General features: G+C 41.2%; 2 protein-coding genes across 3 annotated transcripts in view; one reads left to right on the forward strand and one right to left on the reverse strand.

Moving 5' to 3' along the window:
• Positions 1-892: 892 nt before the first annotated feature.
• LOC311209237 (OCIA domain-containing protein 1-like) lies at positions 893-16550 on the reverse strand. The gene is made up of 8 exons (XM_084286501.1): positions 16448-16550; positions 15844-15928; positions 12390-12443; positions 11866-11913; positions 8237-8366; positions 6452-6660; positions 4982-5131; positions 893-2361 (listed from the first exon to the last, which is right to left on the reverse strand). Exons 1-8 carry the CDS (start codon positions 16496-16498, stop codon positions 2324-2326), a joined length of 765 nt encoding a protein of 254 aa, XP_084142627.1. The 5' UTR covers positions 16499-16550; the 3' UTR covers positions 893-2323.
• A 125-nt stretch (positions 16551-16675) lies between these two features.
• Positions 16676-24279, forward strand: part of FRYL (FRY like transcription coactivator) — a 170888-nt gene continuing 163284 nt past the window's right edge. The window contains exon 1 of one of the 2 annotated variants that reach the window (XM_084286220.1): positions 16676-16798. The gene's annotated coding sequence lies outside the window, so the exon portion shown is untranslated. Of the gene's footprint in view, positions 16799-20401; positions 20533-24279 lie in introns of those variants that run through there. The other variant, XM_084286219.1, reaches the window with a different exon arrangement.

The following is a 24279-nucleotide window of genomic DNA, read 5'->3' on the forward strand; positions in this document are numbered from 1 at the left end:
CCTAGTTGTTTATAACACAGATGTTTTCAGTGACAACCATGCCATCAACTCTTAGGATTCATTAGAAAAAAGTAAATAAATTATGCAAGTGCAGAGGAAACACAGAAGCTCCTCAGAAGTAACTGGGTAGCAGATATGAAATCCTAAGGCTGGAAGAGAACGCTCTGAACCAAGGTGGTACTTAATGGAGGGCGTGCAGAGAAAGGGAAGGAATAAGGCTGAACTCCCACAGCTACCGAGTGATGCAGCAATTCAAGGCACACTTTGCCACAGCAAGCTGAAAGTGATCGTAACGTTGGCAAAAAGCTCGTTTTCTACAGCCTATCAAGTTAACAGGTATGATTGTGAAAACTCTTGTATTTAACACTTAGAAAGCCAAAGGCTCAGAGGAAAAAAAATAAATAAAATCAAATTGTTTGATGGTAAACCCAACCCAAGGAAAAAAAGTATGTCCTGAGAGAGATCCTGGCCCTATGCAGCAGAATCAGAACATTACGCTCCATTTAGAAATCTTATGTATACACAATGTTACATTAAGCAGAGTAGGCCTTTAAAACATTAATTAGGTATTATATATGCCCTTTGTTTTCTTCACTAAGGAAAAATAAAAACTAATACAGTTTATGTAAAATGCTCTATTTGTCCACTTGAAATATTAATTTGAGGCAAGAGTCTTTGAGATCCCATTTTTGTATCAACAGCTTGGGGACTTTTTATTTGTCCAAAATTTTCATTCTTTCAACAGAAAAATCATTTCTTCCCATCTGCTCTATTTTAATCACCTAAATCTCCTGCCTCCTGTTACTTGGGTAACTCACTACCAGGAAACTTTATTTTTTCATGATAAATCCAGTCAGCTTTGGAATGGTGCACTAAGAAATATAGAGTAATGTAACTCTAGCAAGCTTCCTTTATTTTCAAAGTTCTCATCACGGTGTCATCACGGGCACAAGAAGCATTCTCTCTAAGTTAAATTTCTGATACAACTTCAAGCTTATCCGATTAGCACAATCCTCTCTCTCTCTCTCTGTTTATCTGATAGCAATCTTCCTGTTTTGATGATTATAAATAGTACTTGTCTCTTAAAGCATTCTCTCATCTTTTAGTCATTTTCTCCCTCCCATTTCAGCTGATTGTTCTTTACCTACCTAAAATTATCTTCCTGTTCATGCTGCTCTGTGCTGCTAGTCCACTAAATCAATACAGTCGAGAACTTTCTTCTTGGTAGGCTATTTTTCATCTCCAACAAAATGCCAGCAATGCTTTTTATGCTATTAACTTCATCATGGTTTATGCTCACCTATAGCCTAAGAGTCAAAACAAAAACAATGCTGTGAGATTGAACAGCACAGCTGAAAATGAGTATCTAATGGACAGAAAAAAACAATAGTGTTTTGAGACAGAGCAGGGGATGCAAACATTAGGAAATATTTTTCAGTAGTTTTGCCAATGTAGCTCAGTTCTTACAGGTAATAACAGTGCAATACTCCATTATCAGGATCTTTTCTTTGTGAACAGTCTCAAGTGTTTTTTTCTGTTTTGTTTTTGCCATGCACAAATGGACAAAAAGGACAATGCACAAAAAATAAGTCAAGATACCAAACTTTTAACAGTTTGTCCAGTTTAGCCTCTTGCACTTAAATTAGAGCTATTTTAAATACCTGCAGTTTCATTCAATCATTGAATTCTGCATTGACTGTCCTAAGAGACCCAGTATGGGCAAGTCAGAAGACCAGTCTAAAACCACAACTGCCACCCAAAGAAAGCTTTGAAAAAGAAAAGTCCTGTTCTGTACGGTTACTCCTGTATTCGGCTAGTTTCCTCTACCCTTTTTCTCCTAATAATTCAGTGTTATTCCAACCATTACTAAGTATGATAACATTCTGAGGTTTCCAGCATACTTTCAGACAAAAAGTGAGAGGTTATTTCTACAGGTAACTTTTAATGCAAATCTTCAAAGTTTTGGAAGATTGTGTTATCTTTCCCTTCCCAATACATATAATTGCTTTTATTTACACACATTTCACCCCTTCTTGTACATTTATATTAGTTATTGCTAGTTAGCATTTTCATTCTTAAACAATAGCACTAATGGTTTACAATCATGACACCTCACAATACCTTGGCTTGTCATTTATGCAAAATAAAAAAGAATCTTCAGCCTAAATACTTATTTTTAAATATTCTGGCAAGTCAAGATTTTCTCATTTATTAGTAACTGTGCCTGACAGAACACATCAAAGGTGCCAGTATTCGTGACTGATATAGATGAAGTTCAAGTTGGCTGACAGGAGATATTTTTCTTCAGTTCTTCATTCGGTTCTTACTCATCCCAGGTATCTCCATATTTATTTACTTTAACTAAAGAAAATAAAGAAACAGTAGTCATGTTATTAAATCTAATTCCCAAAGTTATACAGTGCCAAAAACTAGGGTATGTTGCAATTAAAAGTAATAAGTGGGGACAGCATCAGTCACAGTACAATAAGCATGTAATTTAAACTAGTTTTGAATAAATGCGGAGAAGAAAGTCTGTAATTCATTATTCTTTAATGAATTAATACTCAGCCCAAAGGCCTTCTGTGCAAATTTCTGCCCTACAGAATTTGTAGTTACTTTGAAACAAACACAACATGTGGGTGAAACAAAGACAATTGGAGGAAACGGGCAAGGAATGTTACAATAAATACGTGGCTACATAATGTAGTTACGTGCACAATTGGATGGATTCAGGATAGCTAAAAACACAAACAAAAATCAGTAATCCCTACTAGGAAACTACTCAGCCATTATTATTTGGCAGCTTCCTTTAGTAAAGAAGTGAGTCAGAGAAGAAAAAACAGGTACTGGTCTTAAAGGCTTTATTCAGATCTGTCTTGCATAATTGAAAAATGGTTTTGGGTTGGAAGGGACCTTAAAGCCCACCTGGTTCCAACCCCCTGCCATGGGCAGGGACACCTCCCACCAGCCCAGGCTGCCCAAAGCCCCATCCAGCCTGGCCTTGAGCACTGCCAGGGATGGGGCATCCACAGCTCCTCTGGGCAAGAGGAGCAGATTGATATTGCAGGTAAGGCACAATGAGAAGCTGACTCAACCTATGAGCTGATTGCTATTTTTATTAATCATGGCAGCTTAGCAAGTCGTGCTCATTCCCTGAAAAATGGTCCAGTCCAGTTCGCTATGCAGCTACACAAATTCATACTGTTACAACGGGAAAAAGCACCAGCAGATAGAAGCTAGGGTCTGCTTCCTACATGGTTAGTTTTCCCTTCTGTCCTTGCATCAGAGGACAGAAACCAGTCTCTTATTTGCTAGCCTGGTACCTACAATAAGGAGATAAGATGATGAGCAAAGGGGTGATGGCTCAGGACGTGCAAACAAGTAACGTGTCCCATATGACACAAGACGCTGAATCAGATTTCAGCCCATGACATCAGTGGACTTAAACACACCTCTGCTTATAAAACATTTCTGATTTTTTTGTACTCCCTTCTTACTCCTTTCTCTAACAAACAGGTACTCTTGAAAGTTTATTCACAAATCTCCTGCACTGCTTCATGCAGTTCGAGTCTCAAAGCCTGACTACACCCATCAACCAGAACACAGAAATATAACAGAGAAGGCAATATCGTGGATTAACATTTTATAACAACTAAAATAACTAAAAATAAAATAACGAACGCATTCTCATTTCTTAGCCATGAGATTTGCCACGGAATATGGCAAGGTTTGCAGAATGCTACTTAAGTTTTCTGCTTATGGCTTTCAAGTGATGTTTCTAGTGGCTATTTGTGTAGAACTATCTCGAAAAAAAAACAGTGTAAATCAATGATTGTGTAAGGCAGCCGGCTGAACTTAGAATCTGAAAGGACAGGTCAATAATTTCTTAATGTTTCATTGGACAAAGACATGTAATAACAGAAAAAGACTTATTCTCTTAACAACATTTAAATCACTACCCAATCATTGTTTGTAATTCTAATTTCAAGACCATGTGGATTTGTCTACAGATTAATGATCTGGAAAGAGTAATACACAAAAATGTAATAGATTTACCTTCCTAAGCAACACTGTTCTAAAGTTTACTATTTCAGACCTTTTAGCATATATCTACATATATATGTATGTGTATATTTATTACAACTGTGTGTGCCTAACAGGAAACATCACCTGTTCCTACAAGTCTCATTGCGTTGTGATTGAGATGACTGGACACTGCATACAACATGAAACAATTACAACTGACATTCCTCCTGCTGACATCATTTTCTCAGATGTCACACTGACACCGTTCTGGAGCAAGTAATCATAAATTGCTGCTGGTGTCTCCTTCTCAAAAAAAATCATCAAGTGAGAGAATTGACTGAATGAAGTCTTATCCTTCAGGGCACCGCATTCTTCTTCTGCTGTGTAAAGTTTTGTTTCTCACTGTGAAAACAAATCTCAATATTGCTGCCAAATACCATTTCCTTCCTTTGAGTTTTAATGTAGAATAATGAACCTCTACAAACAATGCCGCTATAGAAATGTGCTAATTCCACATGAAACAATTCATAAATGCCCCCCACTTCAAAACCATCAACTATGTGCTCTATTTTGATAGAACAATGCTATCTAAAACATACACCCCCCTTCCATAGCTAAAACTCTTCACTAAAGCTCTGAGCTCAGAAAATTCTTTGTTGAAATATGTTGCACAATGTATTTTTTAAAAAAGAAGCTATGAGATTGTCTGAGTCTGTCCCAAAGCAATATGGACAGAGAAGAGGACTTAAAATCTGCTGCTGGAAGATCAATGTTTTTGAAAATAAAATTAATTTAAAATATGTAACAATAGATTACATCACTTATCAGATACTTGCAGATAGTGTAACAATGTTGCTTAAAGGGTAGGCAGAATTAAGCTTTGGGTTTGTAACTATTTTTAAAATTACTGCTACTGCTTGAATATACCATGTATGGTTGTGAATCAGCACATTACCTTCCTTAGCTGGTTTTTCCTGTGGCAACTTGATTGGAGTTTCTGCCTTTGGTGGTACCATTACTTCGTACGTTTCTCTGTGTTTATTCCTTAATTCTTCATATGTGACAGTTTTTTTTTTATGACCTTCTTCTGGAAGTGGAGCAGGTTCTGAAAACAAAACAAACACCAAAATAATAGAAATGACAATCAACTAAACCTGGCTACAGCCTATTCTAGAATGTCAGTTAATTACAGCTCAATCCCAAATGAAAAGGAGGGTGACAGCTGCAATTCAAAATGCAACTGAGTATGTATGTGGTCCTTCTTTCATTCATTTCCTTTCATCTTTTTTGTTTTGTCTGTTTTAGCAGACCAGCAGTTAACTTATTTGTGTCATTTCATCTAGTGGAAAGCGTAACGGTCATGTGGTCCCTGATGGATAAAACAGTTCTGGTCACTTTATGTAAAATTAATGCTAGTCATACATTTGATATATTTAAAGTTTCTGAAGAGAAATGTGAGTGAATCTTATTAGGACTACATCAATCACAGGTCACTTAATAAACATTTTATCTACATTTATAATGCAGAATCTTGGTTCTATACTTATGGCTTTATAAACTGTCAGTATTTGTAATGCAGCGTTATTACAATTCCCTTGACACATCTACATCCAAAACTTTTATATAACTAAAAGTGAGTTGCATGAAAGGCCTTTTTTTTTTTTTTGCATCAAATAAAACATTTTCCATCAGGGAATTTAAAACACAAACTGATTCAAAATATGTAACTAATGGACGGTAGCTTCTTCCTTTTTGTACCACAGAGATTCAGAGTAGTGTTTCCCCTGCCCCCACCAATAGCTGAGGACAAAGTTCATATTGGAAGGAGGGGAACAGCTGCACAAACCAGTACTTTAAAACCATTTTACTTCTCCATGGAAAAGTCAGCTGTTGCGTGAGAGAACACAATATGCACTCAGTTCTCAGAAGATTTAAATGTTTGTCACATTATAAAAAATAGTTTAATGTCACCAAATTATAGTAGTATACAGTTAAAGCATCAAAACTGGTGAAAATGAAATAAACTAAACCTTGTTCTCTACCATTTGTTTGCTAGCCTTTCTTATCAGTTGCATTGAAATGGTTGGCATATTCACTTTAATTTAAATCAAAAAAAACCTTCAAGCCAGGGTGAGTTGTCTGCAGGCTGAGTTTCATAACAGATTAAACCTTGTACATGAATTTACTTGCAATTAGAACTACTAAGAAAAAAAAACAAACACCTGCATTTAGATTAAACTTAGAAAATTACACACGGATTTACCTTCTGTCCCTGAAACAATTCTGGGAACTTCAAGGTGTTTCATTCAAAAACACTCTATTATCCCACACGTTTGCATGGGATGAAATTAAGTTTAATGAGAGAACTAAGAGACAGCTAAGAGTTACTGAACTACCAATTGCTAAATACTACGACATATCACACCTTGCACAGCATAATCAGTGATTCCTGTAGGCGAAGATTCATTCAGGGAAGCACTGAATGGAACTGGTTCGTAGCTAGAGAGGCCTCTGTCTGTTGAGCTATAATCATCTGAATATGTAGAAGAAAGTGGGAATCCAGCTCTTGGAGAAGAAGGTTCAGTAAACGACTGAGAAGGTGTATCTGAAAATTCAGATTTCCGGCTGGAACGGCTGAAAAATGATAAAATTAAATATTAAATACAGAACTGTTAACAAGTTAAAATGAAACTATAAGAGTAACATTGTGTGCAGCTGCAGACAATACTCTGGTAAGTGGTTTAATTTAGTTTCCAACAACATGAGTTACTGTCTTAAAAAGATTTCTTTAACATTGCTGAGATCTACATAGCCCCTTTCTCAACACCCTTCCTTCCTCCCAGAAAATTAAATCATACCCGAAAATCTCTAAAACAGAAGACAAAAGAGAAAGTGTTTTGCACTTTACAATGTAAAAATGACAATCCTTCCCCCCAGGGACTCTTCAGAAAGCAAAAACGCGTCAGACACAAATAGTACAGGGTGTGTCCTTGTAACTAGTGGTAGCATGTGAACTACAGTTAGTTCTAAAGATCTTTTAGGAAGAATTTGCAACTTAAAACTCTGCGTTATTACAAACTACTATAATTGACCAATAATACACAACAGAAGAAAAAGAGAATGAAGAACTGTCTTGGGGAAACAAAACAGTTTACTGAGTTGTTCATTTATTTTTTCAGCAGAAGCATTAATGAGTTTTCTCAGAGAAAAAAAATAATACCACACAAAAAATACTGTGGAAACTGATGCTTGATACTCGAGTACTCACTACCAACTCAGACTGGCCCTACAAACCACTACACAGTTATTTGTCTGTCCCTATCAAAAATGCCATCCTCTTGGTGTCACTAGAGTGTATTCACCTTGTACTTTAAATTTCTGTTCAGCTTTACTTCTACTTTTATATGAAGAACATCTGCAATTAGTTTGTCTACAAAAACCTTGCAGACAAAACTGTCATAAATTTAAACTGAAAAATTAATAAAAAATTAATAAAGTCCTACATGAATCTAACAAATCTTAGCACACAGTGGTAAGCAGGACTCACTATTTACTCACTATCCAAAGACTGCTCCCAGTTTTGAATCAAGGGTTTAAGTGAGATATTCCAAAAGTGATTTGCAATTAAACACCACTTGAAGTAGAAAACATTCTGGAACAAAACAGGAAATAGTTTTAAGAACCTGATGAGTTTCTCATATGTACGGCATAATGCTGTTACAGATGTAAAGGATTTAAACAAACAGCATTAAGTCTGACCACCACGCTTCTTCCTGCACTGATATTGTTTACTGAGCTCTTTCCTTTGATAAACACTGAAATCATTTCCACCCTCTTCCTACTTCAATCAAACTAAACTATGGGAAAAGCTTCCAGAAAGTAACACTATTTTATTTCAGTTCATTTAGTTTACTTCACAGCTGAGAAGGGCAACTTCTGATGTCACACTCCTGTAAGTAAATTCCACAGGAAAACAAGTCTCACTTATCAAAATATATTCCTTCTAAATTAAAATGCTTCTTTTTCTATTCCTCAAAGTAACCGGTTGTATGTAACAAATTCAAAATGTGTGTTTCACAGCTGGCCAATTCATACAGATGATACAGCTTCCTGAAAGTGGCAGAAAGAGGAAGAAGAAAGAGGAGGGAAGGTGCAGATCTGAAGGTGTAGATTATCTGAAGGTTTAAATTTAAAAGAATTAAATTCTTACGAATGCGAACTATGTCTCTGAGCTTGTCGTAGAACATCTCCTATTGGGGAGTCCTTCAGTTTCTTAAATTTCTCGCTACAGATTGGCAAGTAGGATATCTTTCCAGCCAGGTACCCACACGTTCCTGCAACTTTATTAAAAGAAAAAAGATGGTTTTATATGCTGTATCATAACATTCAACATAGCTTTAAAGTAGTCATTTCCAATAAATTACACAGCACCTTGAATTAGAGACAAAAGGTTTAGATCTGAAAAAAAATAAATCAGTAGTTATCTCTTTGCTACTTTTGCGGACAAAGGGTACTAAAAACAAATACAAGAGCTGAACAGAGACATACTTAGAGAGAGTTAGACATGACCTGAGTATCAGGTGACTTCAGCTAGTAATTAATGAGTGAAAGGTACCAAAGAAGAGAGCTCCAATCAGCTTTTCCCAAGACCCAGAAATTGCAACTATCAAAGATGACAAAACGGTAAGGAATAAAGAAAGGTAGAAAATTCTGAGAATTCAATCCATCAGAACAGACAGATCTTGACAGGGCTTTCCCAGTATGAAGAGACATTACAAAATTTCAGTACTAGGCTTGGTACATTCTGAAGAGGTTGCCTGAGGACAAACAACTGAATTATTTGAACCCTTGCAATCTGTAGGCAAACGTTTTCCATGTGGTACATAAGACATTTTGATCTGCTAGGCAGGACATCACACTAAATGATCACAGTAGGTTTTTTGACCCAACAAGAATTCAAACTAGATATTTAGCAAAATGAAGTTAAGCAGCATAGGTGATTCTCTTTGTAATTTATGCAAAAGGTTAAAGTCTCCTTTTCTTGAGGCCTTCTAGTCAGGACACAGAAACATCTCTCGAGAAAATGTTTTACCCAAAGTAATTAGTGGCTAAAATATTTGTTTTCTATTATTACATAACTGACAGCCAGATAATCTACATTTTCCAAATTAGTACAGTAAATCAGGTATTGTTGTTCTTTGCTTCTTCTGTGTTCACTGCAACAAGACTTTAGAGAAGCTAATCAGAGAGATAAAGGAGTTCAGGTCCCACTACAGGCTAATACCAGACAGAATCAAGGAACATCCTGAGTGGGAAGGGACCCATAAGGATCAGAGTCCAACTCCTGGCTCCACACAGGACCACCCAAAGATCAGACCCTGTGTCTGAGAGTGTTGTCCAAATGCTTCTTGAACTCCATCAGGCTTCGTGCTGTGACTGTTGCCCTGGGGAGCCTGTCCCAGTGCCCGACCACCCTCTGGGTGCAGAACCTTTCCCTAACCTCCACCCTGACCCTCCCCTGTCCCAGCTCCATGCCGTCCCCTCGGGTCCTGTCACTGTCACCAGAGAGCAGAGCTCAGCGCCTGCCCCTCCGCTCCCCTTGTGAGGGAGCTGCAGGCCGCCATGAGGCCTCCCCTCAGCCTGCTCTGCTCTGGGCTGAACAAACCAAGGGACCTCAGCCGCTCCTCACGTGTCTTGATGTCTTCAGTCCCCACCTGACCCAACTCCATTAGCTAGATATAAAAGACCATTACTGCAGTCAAGCATGGATACACTTCAGAGTCTATGAACCAGAAGAGACACGCACCATTAGCAGACTATGATCAACAGACACAGCTTTGATACGCTCAGATCAGTGACACCAGAAATGCAGGAATGTTCTTAAACTGTTTTATCATTGTTTATCATCAGCTAACTATGAACTAGCAGTGTCTGGAATTTGATGTGCTCTTCTTTCAGAACTCATCAAGGGGAAAAAAACAACACAACTGCCTCCCTTTGACCAGATGTCACTGCAGGAGGAATGTACAGTTAAACTCTGAGACATGATTTGGACCTGTAAACTGTCTCTGGCAATACTTAGCAGGAAGATCCTGTAGACAGTAGCTGCATCTGACCTAAACAATATGAGAATGAAATGAAAACTGCTTAACTCAGGCCTTTTAAACTGCAGCTATGCCTCCTCCCTTCCCCCCAAATTCCCCTAAGATGTATTTAAGAAGTACATAAATCACTTACAGTTACCTACTGAAAAACAGTCAAAACACACTTTGCATGGAAAGTTCTTTAAGTCTATATGCCCACTAGTGTACACTGAACAGAAGCCAGAAGTATTTTGGCTAATAACTTTAACTTTGAAAATAGTTGGTCCAGTCCAGCTGCTCATTTTCTCCTTTGATTTCAAAATTTAGCTCTTCTAAACAGAAGGAACATGGCCCTTACTTACAAATGTGTAGGTATCAGGGAAATAGTAATTCCATTACTTATTAGAAAGGTTTGTTAGAAAGGTTTGCTCTATTATTCGTTCAAAAAGGCAAGCAGAACTTACCATAAACAAATGGCAGCCCTAGCCTCTCTCATTCATTTATCTGCTTAAACAACATTTCCTTCACTACAAATCATGGGTTTTACCCTCTTCCTACTGAAGTAAACTGTAACAGTAACTGGCTGTAACTGACTGCATCTGGGCAGATTGGCAAGATGGCAACTTCCTGTTTTACTGTCATGTATTAAATTGAAAAGGTTAATTTATTAATTTATTTTTGATTATACTTAATCCAAAATCATTCACAAGAAATTGCTGTTTTCCTATAATTGTACACACCTAACGTCCAGGAAAAAAAGGCACTAAAATAGCCTGAATGGGACAAGCGAGACACATGAATAATGACCTTCAAATTAGGAAGGGAGGGGTGGGTGTACTCTGGCAAAGTCCTTCAGGCAGACTTCACTGCAGCAGTATGCTGTTCTAATATTTTACAAGATGTTAGACTCACGAAGTTTTAAACAATGTCAAAAAGTTTTGCTTGCCAGAACAAGAAGAAATACCAAACAGATACTATGAACTATAAATACAATCATTGTCAAAAATCAATTTCTGATAGAAGCATCACAAATTGCTAATATTTGTAGTTCAGGCACTAGAAGAAAACGTCATTGTTTCTTCCCTCCTGTCAAGTTTACACAACCAAGGAAAATACAGAAGCTAAGTCAAAAGAAGCATTTTTATTTACTTCTTTTCAGCTATAATAATCTCAAAAGATGCTTTAATAGCAACAGGTTACATTCCTACAGACACTTTTGCTGAAGCATGAATTTATTTCTGATTATGCTGTTTCATCTTTAAATTCTACCATAGAAAAATATTCATTCCTGACAGACCATAACAAAAGGGGAAAAAATGCGCTTGTACAAAGTCTGTTAGCAATATTTTCATCTTATATTCTCACCTTACACTTGTCAAGAACATTTTGAATCTTAGAGTTCTATAGAAAGCCTACAAACAAAGCTCATCCAAAATCAGTTGCACAAATTCAAAGACGATGAGTAAATTAACTGCTCTACCTCTTGATATTGAATACATTCTTCTGGTATCAGATGTTGTAGTTAAATGTTTCGAAAAAGTTGCTGACTGGTAGAATCAACTGCAGAAAGGTGAAATTTATTCACTGGATAAATCAGATCACATATCTACATCCTCAGGCACAGTTTTACCAATATAAGCATAAAATGAAGTCACAGTGAATCAGCCAGCTAGTCTCATGGGGATCACATTTGAGCAACAGACTCCAGGACTGAAGTCACAAATGCAAGCTGAATTCATGTACAGTTTTTACTTACATGCAACTTTAGTAAAAGAGCCAAATCTTGAGGTCTCTCTTAGAATACCTGAAAATGAGGAATCAAAGTAATTATTAATAAGTTATTAAGAATTAAGTTGAAGAAACATTAACTGTTCTATGAATCCAAAGTGACAGTTCTCTTGCATAATATCGGGGTAACAGGTGACTCTTTAAAATTTAAATGAAAGAAAATTCAAGAAAACTTAATATTGGAATTCCCCATAACATTATAAAAATCTAACAATTATCTCTTTAATATATCACACAGTATCATTACACGCTGTAGAATATGTTGGTTCATAATCAGTGAGATACTGCATATGGCAAGCAATAAGTAAGAATGTGATTTTAATCAGAAGTTCTGTTCTTTTAGTTTCAGGAACTGCAAGTCATATAGCTTACGAGTTGGAACCTCTCTTATTTACCAGCAGATTAGATGTTAAAGTATAGTAACTTTAGTAAAAACAAAAAATAGTTAATCTGTGCAAATTCAAATTAAACTAAGTATTTTTAATACTTTACCTTTTTTGATTAAGAAAGTAGTAGCAAGCATGCTCGCTGCAGCCAAAGGAAAAGCTGTAGAGAAGAAAAGTTGCTTAAAATATAATTGTCAACATTTTCAATAATATTTAACAAAACATACAATAAAACAAGAGTCGTTAGGTCTTGCTATGTTCATTTGTATGAGAATCTAATCATATACAATGATCAAATTATACAAACTATGAAACATTCTCAATTCTAGCTTAGAGACCTCCTATAAATAATGAAGTACAGGTTAATGAGTCATCCTCTCCTCACCGGACTTCATGCTTCCTAAAATACAAAAGGCAGTGGCAGATGGAATCAAGGTACAAGATTCCAGGTGCTGACAGCTATCTACAACTGCTACAGCATTGAGATGCAGTGCTTTAAACCTGAGAAACAAACACTGTTCTGTAGGGGAGAAGGCCACACAGAGGCCAGTGCCTCCAGAAGTTTTTGATAACCAAAAGGCCTGATTTTGTTTTAATATGAAAACTTTTAAGTATCTCCAACTCTTAAAGAGATACAAAACAAACTAATGTAAAATTAGGTAACCCGATCAGTTTTTACTTATCAACAAACAGAAGAACGGAGCAAGTTTTTCTTTAGCTTACGGATCAAGCTACACAACTGGGGATAGGTTCAAGAATGCAGAGAAGACGATGAGCACAGAACAGCGTTACCACCTATCACAGTCTGCTTAACAGTTCACATCAGTTTTTATCATATTGAATTACTTCAGACAGCAGAAATCATTTGGAGATAGCAAGAAACAAAAGGAACGCTTTTTCAAGCTGTGATAATTACAACATCAGGAAGATGAAACTATCTGTAAGACCACTAAGGTAACACAAGATACAGTGATACCGAAATAACAAACATGGTAATGCCAAAGTCGATGACATTAAGGACTCAGACTTGTCACAGTACTACTACACTTTAAGCAGCTCTGAAAATATAGATATTACAAGAAGGCTCAGTGACTTGCCTTAACTCTACCTAGGGGAATTTTACTGTGAACAGCGTGAGATGTTAATAGTATTTTGAAGCACACAATCTGCTAATTAAGTTCCTATTTCAAGATAAATAGTATTTCTAAGAATTTTTACAACACTATCTATCTAAACTAGATTAGGAGTCCAACTAGTGTTTTAGGGTAAATATGACTGGATGTCACTTTTAAGAAAAAGTATTGGTTCCATGGCTCACAAGCAAGATTACAGTAATTACAGAGGTTAGAAATGACTTATACACCTAGCACAAATGTTCTGGACATCAAGGATAGATTATGCACTGTAATGGCAACAAATGCTACTAAGTGCACCTATAAATGACACAAAATGGTAACTAGAAATTAAAACAGCAATAGGTACATGAAAATTGGAGTCGAACACAAGAATCACTATGCAAGCGTACAAAATAAATAAAAGTAGCTTAATAGATCAGAGACATTGCTGCTTTTCACTGGTATGGGCAAAAAGTACTTTGCTTTGGGAACAAAATAAATCCTAGGAAAAATACTGGAAGGCTGGTACATCAGCAGCAAGTCATTAAGGGTGGGAATGTAATGTGTTCCATTCAAAATGGTTTTCTGAGGGAAAAAGTCATATCAAGTGTGTGATTTTGTTGATGAGATTAAAAGTGCAAAGGATAAAATGGTAGATTGTAATGTGATTTCTGTATTAGAATTTATATTATCTGATAACACAATTATACATTTTACTGGTATTACTAATGTTTATTAAACTGAAATAAGAGATGACTAGCAAGCTTTTCTGAAAGAAAAGTTAGCAATGAACTATCACAACACAGAGGGTTTGTAAGAACTGGTAAAAATTGACCCCATCTTGAAAATACATAAAATTACATTACCTCCGAATAATAAGAATTGATACAGTAAGAAGCAATGATGTCAAGGCAGTCACACAGGCAGCCTATGCAAAGGAGTGTTCAAAACCCACATATTGATCACAGCTAATACAACCGTGTAGACATGTATGATACAGAACAGTGAAACGAAGACAGGAGACCCAGGAAACAGCAAAGGGCTTTGGGCTCTCCTAGTGAGATAACAGTACAGGACACAACTCTTGAAGAAGAATCCAATTACCAACGTGTTTCCCTGAAGTGAGACTACTCAAGGAACTAATTTGGGGCTTCTGAACAGTACCTACATGTTGCTTCTTCAGTCTCTGCAAAAAGATGAACAGGGCAGTAAGCTTCCTTACCAGTCAAGAACTCAGAGCAAAACACCCAAAGAGGGACAAACAACTCCCCTTGTGCACTCCATGAGAAAGGTTATCAATAAGCCACAACAACCATCTTACTGCTAATGAACATGACTCTCTTCACGTCTAAAACGGCTGGATTTTACCAAACAAGCAGAAGGCTTCTAACCATTTGAATAAAAGTGGAAGAGGAAAATGCCAAAGTAATAGAGAACGTCTCAGCTGAAGCAGAACTTTGAACTGTTAATTCAAAATTGTAATGGCTTAGAAGTTGCCACTGAAACAACTGGCTGCCAGGAGAAAGCAGAGTGCCAATGTGCTAAGTTTAGCAAACCAGGTGCTAAATTCTTCTTCTGTCCCAGTCTCTACTAAACCGCCTACCAGCACTAGGACTAATCTACTAGAGCCTGGTACAATAGTGGAGACCAATCACCTCAGAAGGCTTGTTCAAAGCTCTTAATCATGTGTATATAATACAGGTATGTCTTGAACCTTTGGACTACAAACACAAAGTTAAAAAGTAATATAAATCAATTCTCAGTCAATCAACATTTTATGAAAAACAGAATTTACTGTGGTATTTTGATTAAATTTTGACAGTATTTTGTGAAAATAATGCAAGTTTATTATTCTTGTACACTTAGTTGTAGTACAAAAATTACTGACTGCAAAATCATGTTTGCGAATCTTAGCTTTTATTGACCAAAAAAAGCCCAAATACCTGGTGTTCACAGACAGAAATTTTCTCGAAAAGTAGAGCTAAGTGATTAGTTTTTTGCAAGCCTCCAGAAAGACAAAAAGCAATAACTCTACCCTAAAGTATTTTATTTTTGCATTCTAAAGATAACAAAAATTGAAAGCATATAAGTGACAAACAAAAAAGTACATCCAGATACATAAATAAATGTGGGCCTAGGTTAATTATAACTATTTCCCAATTTTTAATAAACACGTTCATTTAGAATGTGAAGGGGTCTCGTTATAAAGGATAAACCTTACAAAACACGATGCACTTTTTGCACAGCTCCTGTCCTACAAACTTGTAATAAATAAACGTGAGTCCTACGTGGATCAGCACTCACTGGGATGCCATTTTAGGCCACGGGCAGCTTCTGAACGAGCTACCACGAGAGCTGCACCTGGGCCTTCCTTCCTTGAGGCCTCAGCCGGCAGCACACAGGGCAGGAGGAAGGCAAAGCAAGAGGCCAGCAAACCCAGCTTACCTCGGTACCGGGCGCTCTCGTCAGCGCACTCCTTGAGGAGCCTGCGTTCCTCCTCCGTCGGCACGTAAGGCTTAGGTGCCACATTCTTTTATCGGGGAGATCGATTAAAAAAAAAAAAAAAAAAAAGAAAGAGAAAAAGGCAGGTTTAGGATTTGTCAGTTAAAAGCGTACTGTAACTTCCAGGCCTCGTAGCGCCTGTGTTTTGATGGGGTTATAGTTAAGGAACCGACAGCTTGTTGTTTACACTAAATATAACGTTAAAAAAAACACTTATGGAATAAATGAGAGGAGGGAGAGGGATGTACTTAGTGCGTGCACACACTCAGCCAGCTCCTTTTCCCCAGGTAAGGCCCGCTGGGCCCCCAAGGCCAGGTTTATGTGCCCGTGACCCCCCCCCCAGCACTTATGGGGCCGTGACCCCCCCCCACCGTAGGCGGCAGCGGGGCCACGGCCGGGCCGGGACCGGCCTCAAGGGCACGGCGGGCGGGGAGGGCACCGGGAGGCACCGGGCCGCGGCTCCCCGCCCGCCCGTGCCGGTGTGTGGGGAGCCCGGAGCTGCCGCCTCCCCCCCGCAGCCCAGCCGGGTGCCGAGGGCCGCCCGTACCTCGTGGGGCTCCCCCACCTCCCCGCCGCCGGGGCCCTGCCCGGCCTCCATGGCGGGGCGGTGGCAGCGGGAAGCGGAAGGCTCGGGGCCGCCCCGACCTCGATGGAGGCGGGGACGGGGCGGGGATGGAGCCCGGGCTGGGCGGCGAGCCCCGGGCGGGTCCCCCCGGGAGCGGCTCCTTCCTCCGCCTCAGCGCCCGCCCCGGGCACGCCGCCCGCGGGTGGCTGAGGGAGAGGGCGCGTTTGGTGCTCAGCGTCGCGCTGAGGTGAATTTGGGAAAAAATCCGGTGTTTGCAGAAAGAATCCGCGTGCTCGCCTCTGGCTGACGCTACCGAAATAGCAGCTTTAGCGGGTGAGTGGTGTGTGTTTGGCAGAAATCAGGACAAATGGTGTTGCTGTGCATGCTGTGAAGTTTTCCCGTAGCCGCTCGGAGCTGCCGCTTGATTTCGCCGTGTCCTGCTCTGCCTTGGCTCGCCTGGGATGCAGCGCTCCCTGCCAGGGTCAGGGGCTCTCAGCCCTGGGGTTCAAGAGAAGAGGCTTAAATTGCTGCAGACTGGTGGAGGTACAAAAAATAAGCCTGTGCCCGGAGACAGGAAACGCAAGGCTTAGAGACTGCAGGTGTCAGAAATTAGTAGGGAACGGGCATGCAAAATAGCTGAAATTAGTAGAGAAAGAGACTATGAAAGGAGTGCTGTGAGCAGGTGAGGGACCCGGGGTAAATGGAGTTAGGGGTGTGTAAAGTAATAGATTTGGCTGCTTATGGAGGCTACGTGCACCAGCAAGGAAGCTGTAGAGGAGGTGGGCTTATGAGTGCTGGATTCTTGAAATAAGCTGGATAATAAGCTTGGATAGCACCAAGGATCTGTGTATTAAAGGTTTCTTAATTCATAGTTTTCATCATACAATAAATAAACTTCCAATCTACATTAAATTCTTCTGCCTCTTAACACAGATTTCTTCCAGCCTTCATCTCTGCCTATTATCTGAGCCCACCCTAACGAAGCACATACCAATAACAGAGCACCAGTTAGGCACATTATTAATCCCAATGCAAAATATTTTGGCCTCATCAACTCACAGTAGTTTTATTTACGGTCTCCAGCACAATTCTAAAGGCGATTTATTTCGTTCTTCCCATTTGTCTTTCAGTACATTCTAGGCAAAGAGTACAATGTTTTTTTAAAGCTTGCATTTTTATAGGGGAGGATGTGTTTATGGACTGCACCTTCTCTAAACACGGAGCTTCAATGGGAGGAAATGGATATCAGTCTCCTTTGTTAAAGAAAATAATGACTCGGTTGTTTTGCCTATTATAAAATGAATAGTTATCCATTCAGCTTTCCCAGTTCACTATCCCCAAATCCCTTAGACTTCCAATGGGGAAAAAAAAAAAAAAAAGAATGTCATACACCAAACCGGTGAGTTTTACCTTCCTTTCAAAAATTTCCTAGTACAGTCTGCCTGTGAGATGCTTATTGATACTTCAAGGTTTCATCTGGTTAAGTGTCCGTTTTTTGGCTTAGAACTGCAGGTGCAGGGCCATGTTCAGCATATCTGCATCTCTGACACTTCATTCTCGTGCTACAACTCTTGTTCTGAAGTTCACCCATAGAAAGAAATCTCTACAAGGACCCCCTTTTTGTCACCCGGTTTACTTTTACCGTTTCCCTAACGCTCATGTCATCTTTCTGGCAGCTAGTTGAGAAGTCAGTTTAAAACCAGTCATGGTACTGCCAAGTCCTGATGCATTACATAAAATCTTGTCAATGGGCAAAGCTTAAGACTAGCTGTATAACCCCTTTCTGTAAATCTAATTTCTTGAATACTGTTTTCCCATCTTTTGCTTTGACCGCAATTCCAGGTGCCATTATCCAATATATTTTTGTTTAAAAATCTATGTGCTAGGGTAGACCTTCAGAGATGACAATGTAATGCTATTTTTCAAAGACTTTGGAACTGTTTGTTTTAATGACATGCAAAATGACAGCCTGATGTTTTGACAACTGTGTTGCTGTTGAGTGTGTCTTTAAATATGCACAATCAACAAAACTGATAGATTATTTGTAAAGAGAAGTAGCACAGTTATGTATTTTTGTATTTTTCAGGGGGGCATTCATTTTAGTTACATTACAATGCACCCATGATATTATTTTTTTTTAATCTTTTGTAACTTAGTATCGTCCAAGAGTGAATATACTTGAGATTCAAAATACTGTAATACTCTAACTTGACAGATAGCCTTCAGAAATTTGAAACGATTTCTTTTGAAGGAGCTGTCTCGAGGAGGAAAAGGAAAATTTTAGAAAAATGAGTCTTTTAAAATGAACGGATTACTTATCTAAGAAGAAGTTAGTAGGTGTGAAAATCTAATGGTTTCCTAATCACAGCGCTTTGTTAAACAAAGTCACAGGGCTCAGGCTCGAGCATTCATATGGTGAGTTTGGTAGGGACTGTCAAGTGCTTTAAAAGCTTATCTGCCTGGTAAATTCTTCTCCATCCCCTTGTTTAGCGGCTAGTGACAGGCTTTATACAGATTCATTGCAAAACAAAAAGTTGGCTTAACCAGTAACTTCACTTTTGAGATGTTACACAAGACACGGGACGCTGAAATCGCGTGGATGAGTGAAAGAGTTGGAGTATCCGCGGATCTGGTAAGGCAAGTCGCCAGAACAAGTACTGGAACTTCATGTGCTCGAGTACATAGCTGGAATGGTGATTTTTTATTTTTTTTTTTCTCTTCTGTTCGTTGCTCTTGCTCAGGTCAGGACAAAAGAGTAAAACACAACAGCTGAGAGCTTCTGATTCTTCAGTTGTTGCCAAGAGTTAACAGGACTGTATTTGGAAAATTCACTCTCTCCCTAAGGAGGAAACAACAGCGCTTTGTACCAAAAAAGAGCATTGTTGTAACCACTGCAAGTGGTGGCGAACAAAGGACCAGTTATTCGCCCCGAGCATTACGGCACATCAGCAAGAACTGGAGTGGGTGTCTTTGCAGAGCTGACACTCAAAGCCTCAATTAGGAAGGGCTTTACCCACATTGATAATAATTACTATTACTAATAACTGGTACTATAACGCACTTTGTAAATCGCTTTGCATGTTAACTGATCCTTAGGGGTAGTTTGTAAAGCAGGCAGGTAACAAGGTGGGAAAATCTCCATTCTGACACCGAAGGTCTGGTTTATTGGCCCTGGTCTCATTTCAGTCACATTTCTGTGCGTGCATTCACAGGGGAGACCACGCCGGGCTTCAAAAGCAGAGGCAACTCGCGATAACGCTTTGCTTCAGCCAGTCGCCTAAAATTATACATAACAGCAGCGATTAATCCTGTTTTTCTTGTTGGGCGTCGCGTTGCCCAACGTTTAGGCTGCAGAGGGAGAAACGCTCCACGAAATTCCTGAGCACACAGGGAAAAGTTCAGCTGAGGTATTCCCTCGGCTACGAGTTTATTATTATTTGTTCCTCTCCCTCAGCCGGACCAGCTTTATTAGTGGGTTCTTTATTCGTGGGGGCTTTATTAGAGGGTTCTTTATTCGTGGGGGTCTTATTAGCGGGTGCTTTACTCGTGGGGGGTTCTTTATTCGTGGCTTTCAGCGGGCAGGAGCCGCCCCTCTCCAGCCGGCGGCCATCTTGGGGCTCCCCTCGCCTCACGGGGCCCGCCCGCCCCGAGGCGCTGCCGGTGACGTCACGCAAGCCAGGCGGGCCTGCCCGCCGCCCCAGCCTATCACCGCCGAGCGCCTCAAACCGCGGCCCCGCCTCCCCCTCCCCCTCCGATTGGCCTCAAGAGCGGAGGGCGTGGCCTGGAGGGGCGGGCTCTCCCCAACACCAGCCAATGGGCTGCGAGCGGGGGGGTGGCATCGCGTGAGTGCCGCGCGCGCTCCCCACTCAGCGTCGGCTGCCGGTGGGGCGCCGCGCGCCAATGGCCGGGCGGGGCGGGGCCGGGCCGGGCCGGGCCGCGGAGTTACCGGAGGGGAGAGGCGGCGGCGGGATAAAGCCGGCGGCGCCGGGCGGCTCCCGCTTATCCAGCGGCGGCCTGCGGCGGGACGGGACGGGACGGGACGGGCTCCTCGGGGCGGCGGCGGCGGGGTGAGTGGGGGAGCCGACCGTTGGCGGGGACCGTTGGGCGGGGGGGGGGGCCGCGCGCGCGCTGCAACGGAAACGGAGCGCGAGGGCAGGGCGGGGCGGGGGGGGGGGGAGCGGCCGTTGGGTACGGGGCCGCTTTGGGGGGGGGGGGGGGCTCGGAGTCCGTGCCCGCCTGAGGAGGGGGGGCCCAGGCGGCGCCTCCCGGCACGGAGCCGCGCTTTGTTCCCGCACCCTGCGGGCCCGGCCTGCCCCGCTGCCCCACGGCGCCTGGGGCTGGGCTCTGCCCCTCAGCGGCTCCGTGCCCACCCCGTGTTTCCTCCCCGGGTTTGGCTCGGAGCGGCTCGGTTCGGTGTTCGCTGCTCAGGTGGGAGTCGCTGAGCCCGCGAGCAGGTGAGCTCCGGCCGTGCGCCGAAAGGCACCGGGAAGGAAGGCAAACAATGAGCGCCAGGTGCTGGGTGGGCGCTCGGGCTGAGGGTGAGCTGCACCAGCAGCTCCCTGACACGATTTTAAGGCGTAGCGAGGTGGAAGGAGCGTAACCCGGTTGTTTTATCTCATCACAACTAGAAATCTGAGCTGTGCCTTTGGAAAATGAAACACCGACACAGAAAGCAACTTCTTTGTTACTCCTGTGTGTGCTGGACATCTCCAGAGCTCAGACTTCATGTAATGAGAAAGGTGTATCAGGCAGCAAGGCACTTCCCTGTGTCTCTGGTCAACACAGACCAGAGAATGAAAGCTGCCTGTAAGTTATTGAGGTAGTAAAGAGCCACTAACAGTTGCAGGAACACACAACATACTGCGTACTGTGATAAATGGGACAACTTCCTGATTCGAAGTTAAGGGTGAAATTAACTCGTGTTGTTTTAGAGGTTTCTGCAGTGTGCTCTTTCAGTAGCTCTCCTTCTGTGCTGCTACTGTGGTGCTGAGGATGTGCCCCAGATGCTTCAAAATCTCCGGGGAAGATTGTTGAGCAAGCACTGGGAAACCACACACACGATTCTTATCTTGTGACACTATCACAGGAAGGAAACAAACCCCTTGGTAAAGATTGCACTGCAGGTTTAGTAAGTCAGATATGTAAAGATGAGAGCACCTTTCTCTGTGCCAGAAGCTGCTGTTTTCTGTAATCTGTGGAGGCCGCTGCTCAGGGGGACTAGGTGGCAGCTGTCAGTAGACAACTGCCTTCCCTGGGTGAACTGCTGCTGTGAAAAGCTTCCTCATTTGTATTCCAGAATGGATGTGGTTCAAGTCTGTGCTGGCTTCTCTCAGGAAGCAGAGCTGTGGTATGTTGCTCCGGGATGTTGTTGGAGAAAACTGTTGCTGAACTTTGTTTCAAAAGAAAAGTTGTTTAATTCTTCTGCAGGGTTTATTTAAGATTAAGCTGAAACGTTGAGCTGACTTGGCTGTTTGTTGGACTGGCTGGCCTAGGTGAGCCAAAGTATAGTCATAGCTGATTCTCGTGTAATAGTGTGATACCTTTCAGGAGGGAAGTTGGAGTACTGTGGGGCTGCAAGGCAACAATTAAAACTTTTAGCTTTTCATATTAACACTCTCCAGTGAGCACTCTACAGTGTCATCCTGCTAGGCATCAACAGGTCAAGAGTGGTTCACAATGTGTTGTTTTTTTCCCCACTGTGAATGTTTGCCTCTTTAATTTTGGGGGTTAAAATTAATTGGTCTGCTGAAAGTTTTTGGTAATACAATTGAGAACAGACTGTCTGTATTTATTTTTTTTCTAAGAACTTAAGAAGATTATAATTAAACCCTTTCTCATTGACTATGCATCCGTTTCCAACTTGGAAAACATGGTGTTCTGCATCAGGTATTGCCAATTCTATGTCTAGTTTTGTGTTTCAGGGAGTTTTATCCTGGTCATTTTGTCTAGTGACAACTACTTCAAAGGACTAGATGTTGTTTTTTTCTTGGTCTGAGCTCCATGAGTGGCATGCAGGCGAACTTTACACCTCAGTGGGCTCATATAATCCGGATCATGGGTATATAATATACTCCCTGTGGCACAGAGAGCCACGAGCTTTTAGCAATTTTCCTATATGTTTGAGCCACAGCTCAACAGAAAGCATGACATGTAGGCCTCATGTTCAAACAACAATGTAAGGTAAAAGAACAATACAAAAGGCAAAAAAACAATGTAAGGCAAAAGAACCTCAGTGTACACATGGGTTGTCTGAGTTAACGTGAGAGAAACAAGGATAACAGTTCAGGGTTCATGACCGTGTAACTCTAACTTTTGGCCTGCTTTGTCTTACCGGTAGGAAGTGCAAGGTACCTTATCCGTCAGTGGTAGAGCAGCTGGCCTCGTGCATAGTCTAGCTGTGGTTTACCACTGTCTAATGCTTCTGCACACTTGCACCCAAATAACATTGAGCCTTTACGACTTCTATATCTGTAATAAACTTTCTGGGAATGATAACGGGCTGGTGAAGAAACATTGCAACATTTGAAGGCATTGGGGTTCAGCATTATTGGCACAGGCTGCCCAGAGAAGCTGTGGATGCCCTGTCCCAGGCTGGAAGGGGCTTAGGGCAGCCTGGGCTGGTGGGAGGTGTCCCTGCCCATGGCAGGGGGTTGGAACTGGGTGGGCTTTGAGGTCACTCTTGACCTGAGCCATTCTGTGGTGATTCTTGTATGGGCTATTTCCAAATCCCAGTGAGCTCGGTAATAGATGCTAGCTAGACTGTTTCAGCTAGGGTTGCTTCTGCCTTTTTTTTTTTTTTTTTTTATAGCAGTTATAGCAGTTCTCCTTTGTAGTATTTAGCTCGCTTACTCCAATTGTTCAGCAGTTAGTTCTCAAAATATCCTTGTAGCACTATACAGCTCTGTCTCCTCCAAGCCTGTTGTGTTGTTCTTCCTTCCCCTCCCCCAAATCTCTTGCAGTCCCTAATTCCCTGTGACATGAGCACCTCCCAGGAAGAATGACAGAACGTGATGTCAGATAGCGGGTGTCCAATACTGGCACTGGAAAACATCAGAAAGGAATACATCCACTCGAGCTAGTGGAAAGTGATCTGCCCTTGAAATGGCTTCATTTTTGAGGGATCTCTGTATTTACCCCTAGCTTCTGTTAATGACTTATTTTTGCATGCAAAAATGGAAGAGGAACAAATAGACGCATCTTAAAAGTATTTCTAAAATTGAGTTTGAAGTTCTCTTAAATGCCTGCATATTTGATACAATGACCTAGTGCCCAGAAGCTGCTGTTAGAAGCCTTTGGGTTGCAGTGGTTTGTTCTGTGAATGTTCTTGTCTGTGTCAATGTGAGCAGCATAAATGTTTCTTTTTACAGTTAGTGCTAACGAACAAAGTTAATCTGTGTGGAATTCGCGTGGACTCCCCACAGCAGTGCCTTGCTCCTGGCATTCCAGGCAGTGCTGTGGCAGGTGATCTGTAGGAGTGTGAATGAAGCGTGCTTTTTCAGAGCTGGGCTGCATCTGGCTACAGCCCTGCTGGCTTTGTGCTGGAGCTTACAGCAGGAGACCTGGGACACTTGACACGTACACTTCACTGTCAGGTTAGTCTGGTGACCTGTTTGCTTCTTACTCTGCTTCCCAGAGAAAGGGAAAAGATTCCTGCCTTGGGTCTTTCTCTGTTTTTATTTATTTTTATTTTTGTTTCAAGTTGCATGAGGTGATATGACAAGACAGAAAGTTTGTTTTCTTACTGTTGGAAGGCTGCTTCAGAATAAAACTACTCTGATACAAGGATTTTTAATTTTCAAGTTGTATGTTAACAC

Source organism: Netta rufina (assembly GCF_964035555.1).
Source record: "Netta rufina genome assembly, chromosome: 4".
NCBI classification, from domain to species: domain Eukaryota; kingdom Metazoa; phylum Chordata; class Aves; order Anseriformes; family Anatidae; genus Netta; species Netta rufina.

Bases quoted from the DNA above. Each gene is read 5' to 3' on its own strand.
- LOC311209237 (XM_084286501.1), bottom strand. From the start codon at position 16,498: ATGGAGGCCGGGCAGGGCCCCGGCGGCGGGGAGGTGGGGGAGCCCCAC. The intron at 15,929-16,447 runs GTACGGGCGGCC...CCCCGATAAAAG, and splicing joins AGGTGGGGGAGCCCCACGAG to AATGTGGCACCTAAGCCTTA. The intron at 8,367-11,865 runs GTAAGTAAAAAC...CTTTTAATAAAG, and splicing joins CTCTTTTACTAAAGTTGCAT to TTGCAGGAACGTGTGGGTAC.